Below are 5,335 nucleotides of genomic sequence, written 5' to 3' on the forward strand. Positions count from 1 at the left end.
AAACAACTAAACTTTTTTTATTTAACCGAAATCCATCTCTAAATAATCATCTTAATACTCTCAACAATATAAAAGCTTTTAGGTGTCAAAAACATTATAACCTTGATGTTTTCGGGTTGATGGTCTAAGTTCACAATATTGTCAAATTCAACTTTTAATTTATACAACAACTATTATTTGTGGAGGAAGTTAATTTAATTTAGCTCGGGTAGGTGGGTAGAGGGTTGTTGTACTGTAATTTGTTGTTATGTACCCTTTAATTCTATTGGGCTGCATGTGTGTTAAGGGATAAACTTGTATCCAAGTTTGGTTTGGGTGCTTGTTTTTTGGTCTGTGATGAATTTGTAATATGTGTAACTTTGTTACATCCCAAACTATGGCACATCTTGTACTTAATTTGGTCTATTACTAATTTTTTGACATGGATTAGTTCATATTTTTATTTGGCATTGCATAAAATTGGTATTCATAACCAAAAACATTTGTTGGCTGGTGTAGTTTGATTTACAATTTTTTATAATGGAAATCATTTGAATATTTTGGCCATATTACTGTGTCATTAATTTTTTTAAAAAGAAAAAAATACAACAAATGTAGGTTTGTGGAATTGATATATTTTACTGCAATATGTGTCATCTAATTAAGGGAGATAAAAGAGATAAGAATGGTCTTTTAACACAAAATTTGATATAAAATTAACAATACATTTAAAAATTATTTCATTCCACCATGAACTATTACATTCTTGCAGTATTGCACCAAACATGCACTAGTTGTTGTTGATCTTATTCAATCTAAACTTCTTACAAACTTAGTCGTCACGGAAATAATCTACTTGTTCTTTATCAGGAATAGTGCCTTCCTCATTGTCATCAACTTTTGAATCTCTCTCTCTAACAACAATATTCGCATCCTCCTTAGGCGCAACAATACTGCAAGTGTAAAAAAGAAAATTGTAAATCATATTTTTTAAGAAATTAATTAAAAGTAAAAACTAATTAAATGAATATCTAAAACATAATAACACAATACCTTGATTCTCCTTTTTCAGAAGACCTTGTAGAGATATCCTACATGAGGTTCGCAGGTCACAAATGTACAAAGAATGTTAAGGTTGACAAGCAGTTGATATTTAATAACTAAATTTAATTCAACAATAAAAGTGCTAGAAACACATTTTGTAACACTCTTATCTAGATTAAAATTTATAAAATAAAAAAATATAATAATTAAATATGATGTGAGACTCACAAAATTTTAATAAATTTCAACTTATAAGAGACTCTTTTCTTCGAAGCATCTTCTAAAAAAAATTAGATAACAATCTTATGATAAAAGATAAAAGAAATCTTACTGCTCCAATCAAGCTTGGAATCGGGGTGTTGGAACCTTCATCTTGGATACTTTGGTTTGGGATGTTAGGGGAAAATGAACTTGGTTGCCTTTGTTGATCTCGAATATGCGCCAGCCAATTATTTATAGTTTCTAATTCGCTTTCAAATGACTGGATTTGGGAAACCAAATTAAACACATGACCATAGGCACCGTTAATAGGGTCACGATCCCAAATGTTTGCCTCCATTAAAATGGAATCGGCAGTAGCTTGCCTTTCAGATGGTTCCACAGAACGCATCAGTCTAACCAAGTTTGCGAATCCAAAGAGCCTACAAGCACTCTCAAAGTCTGTTGATCTACCAAGAAAGTATTGCCCAAACTCACAATTATCATCGTGACGCCTTCGTTGATTCCTGCAGATGGGACATGAAAAATAATTCCTATTTCCTTGACTCATTATTTCTGCAAAGAGATGCAATGCTTATTAATTTGATAAACGTGAATATGAATGATTTCTACCAAAATATATGGACGATTATGATTATGAATATAAAGCCTCAAACTTATCGAATTTATACACAAGAACAAAGGAAGAATATGGTAAGTCCTTTAATTCTTAGATTTTGGTCAAACCATATTTATCATTAGTTTGAATTTTTTTTTAAGCATGAGAATTTATTAATTAGTCTCAATTATTACATTCATGTTCCAGCTTAAGAACTTCAAAGACTTTCTGTTTAATGCTATCCATATAAAAAGATTTGAATTTTTATAATTGCAAAGCTAATAATAAAATGTCTGTTTATGAATGAATATTTGAATAATATCAAGATTTACACACTCCTAATGTTTATTTATCATCAATTCATTTGAGCATAAAAATAGTCATCAAATGAAACTCCTTTTGGGGCATAGCAATTAATTAATAGAAAAAATAAATGTAGTTGACAAAAAAAACATAGACTATTTATATTGATGTAAATATATAAGATAATATTTAGAATGATATAATACCCACAATAACTATTAAAATTAACTCCCCCAAAACATAAAATAATTTATAATTCCAAAAGCTAAAAGGTTAAATGAATTGATTAAGTTTTAGACTAATTTTACGTTACATTAAATATAGTCTTTTGTATACTTTCTCACTAGGTATATTTTCCTAAGAAATTATTAAGATAGCCGTTCTTTTAAGAATATTTTCAATATGGTCAAACACAAATATCTTTGTAATTTTAACAGTTTGAAAATAGGTTTGAATCCTTGTTATAGAATTAATAATTACTTAATACATATTAATTTATAAATAAAGATATTTATTTTATGTATCAATGCATTTAGACTAGTGTTCTTTACCAATGAATGGAACGGTCAATTTGATCAGTTTAATGGGAAAGCAGACCTACACTGGATTCGATCTCTATTTGAATGGTTTTTGTTTGACTACTATCTAGATAGGCAACCTAGTCTAAATGTAGAAAGAAATAGTAGGTATTTGAGTTATTGCATCCACATAAACTATGTGCAACATAAGAAAAATTAACAACTAGTTTTTATAAGCATTTACTATAGTTTTTAGAAGTATTTCACAAAATCTAAATCCCTAAAAGATTAGTTGATCACTCCTAATATGCATCTATGCATATAAAATTTAAATAGGATCACATTAATTATGAGAATTGATAAGAAAATTCAACAAATCAAAGAATTACATATTTAAATTATATTTCTTTCACTCAGCAACTTGAAATTTAATTCATTTGGATCATGAAGGATTCAAACAAAACCTCAAGATAAGAGTCACACTTGAAGAAAAAAGCGAGAAAAGGGAAAAGAGAAAGATAGAGAGGGAGATTCTATTTCTGATTATCACAAATGAACCAAAAACTTTTTTACACGGATGTTACATGCTCTTATATAGAGAGCTGAGATTGTATTATTTTTTTGCCATAAGAAATTTTCATTGTAACAAGAATAAAATTTGTTGTCGCAAAATTAAAAAATTAACAAAGGACTGTTGCACTTGATTTTCATGTTTCTAATCTTAGCTCATTGAGGCGAGAGATTGACTGGCCGTGGTGAGTTGTTAAATTCAAGGTCTTTAGCTTGCAAATTCAATGTGGTGAGATGTGAACCTAAAGAGTGAGTTAATCTTCACCATCTCCACTTGATCAATGGTCCTTTTTCGCTGTGGCGTGATCAAGTATGCAACTTCTTATTCCTTGAAGCACAAAATATATTCTTGTAACATAAAAATTTATTACAAAAACATGAAAAACTATCTTTTTGGTTTGTAAAACGATTTTATTCAATTTATTGACAAAAACAACACTTATTAACACAAATCCTAAAGAAAAACTAGGATAGTTGCTCACAAAAATAAGGTTTGAAAAATAATTATCAAAATACTCCAAACTTAAACAATTGCTTGTCCCCAAGTAATACAAAATCCAACTAGGGATGATGAAATTTATTCGCACATACACAACAATGATCAAAATCATCAAGCCATGCATCATCATAGTGAGATTTCAAATCATGCTTGACTAAGGGAATTACATGTGCAAGAGTGTTCACAAGGAGTCATCAAAACTCAGAGAAGAAATTTTTAGAGATTAAGAAACATGACATCTAATGAATGAGAATTCACTACTTTGCATGACCTCGCACATTTTAAGTGTTTCACTTAAGACATGATTTTTCAGTATTATTACTTCTACTCTTCACACATTGAAGTGCCCAACTCAACTTGATTTTTCATCCTATTTTTTCTATAAAAAATAACACATAAAAGAATGAATCACTAAGGGATTTTAGCCTTGTAACTTGACTGGGATTGCAACAAATTTTTGTTTTTCTAGATAATCAAAATCATCAAAGGATCAAGGAGAACAAGTGCATATGCAAGTTTTGACATAAGAACTCACTTATCCTTTCCAATTTCTTTCCCAACTAAGTTTTTCCCTTTTATGGTGAATTTGACATTTCTAGCTTTTTGCTTTCTTAGAGACTTTGTATCTTTCTTATTTTTACTTTTTTTTAGAAACTTGGTCTCTATTTTTCTACCCTTGCCAACTTTGATCCTATGACAACCTTTTTATATGGTAAAACCACCCCAAACTTATGTCAAAACTTTATCTTAAAAGAAATATTAAACAAAAATATTGTACCCTAGAGACTGTTTATATATGTTCCCCAATAGTTAAAACTATTAAACAAAATTAAACAATTGGATGAAATATTGAAAGGAAATAGAATTATTTTTGTGATTTTTGTTTTTAAAAGAAAGCAAGTAAAGTATTTTAAAAGAGAGATTTGAGCAATATTAAAAGAGATCGAGGATTATGACTCAATAGTACCAATTTTTTCCCAACCTTATTCCTATGAAATTCCAACCCTAGGTTAATTAGCAATTCCCAAAGTCACCTAAAGCATTTGATCTGGGTCAATAAATAGATGCTTTTGTGTTAATCGATATTCCACTGATCATTAATATATCAATTTAAGACAAATGATAGAATAAAGTCTAGGGATGACTATATTAAAGATAAAACTAATCTATTGGATATTACTTAAACACTTTGATCATTCAGTTTGGTATAAAACATTCACTAGCTAGATCTACCAAATACACGCACATGATCACCACGGTAAATTCAATTAATGTAAGATTGATCAAGTCTTAATTAATAATAAAAATATGAAATTCTAGAAGATTTGTATCATTGCCTTGCCTGCTACTATAACAAGACAAAGAAGCTTCCACATGCATGGAAATAGTAAGTATTCAACTTATGATCCATTCTTTGAGTCTTTTTTATATAATTAGAATAGATGCAAGCTTAGGGAAGGTGCATTGAATCAATGTAAACATGCAATCTTACCTTTTCTCTACCTTCAAACATCTTTATTGCAATTAAGCTAACATTTTAGAGCTTTTGAGAAGTCCTTCATATTCAATAATTTTAAATTTTACAACCTCTAAACTCATTTGGCA

General features: G+C 29.1%; 1 protein-coding gene across 1 annotated transcript; it reads right to left on the reverse strand.

Annotated features, from left to right (window-relative positions):
• Positions 1-811: 811 nt before the first annotated feature.
• On the reverse strand, positions 812-1,792 carry LBD34 (LBD domain-containing transcription factor). Its single transcript, XM_006585670.4, has 3 exons — positions 1,355-1,792; positions 1,033-1,070; positions 812-932 (listed from the first exon to the last, which is right to left on the reverse strand). Exons 1-3 carry the CDS (start codon positions 1,790-1,792, stop codon positions 812-814), a joined length of 597 nt encoding a protein of 198 aa, XP_006585733.1.
• Between the last annotated feature and the right edge of the window lie 3,543 nt (positions 1,793-5,335).

Source organism: Glycine max, chromosome 8, assembly GCF_000004515.6.
Source record: "Glycine max cultivar Williams 82 chromosome 8, Glycine_max_v4.0, whole genome shotgun sequence".
NCBI classification, from domain to species: Eukaryota; Viridiplantae; Streptophyta; class Magnoliopsida; order Fabales; family Fabaceae; genus Glycine; species Glycine max.

Bases quoted from the DNA above. Each gene is read 5' to 3' on its own strand.
- LBD34 (XM_006585670.4), bottom strand. From the start codon at position 1,792: ATGAGTCAAGGAAATAGGAATTATTTTTCATGTCCCATCTGCAGGAAT. The intron at 1,071-1,354 runs GTAAGATTTCTT...AACCTCATGTAG, and splicing joins TTCCAAGCTTGATTGGAGCA to GATATCTCTACAAGGTCTTC. The intron at 933-1,032 runs GTATTGTGTTAT...TTACACTTGCAG, and splicing joins TCTGAAAAAGGAGAATCAAG to TATTGTTGCGCCTAAGGAGG.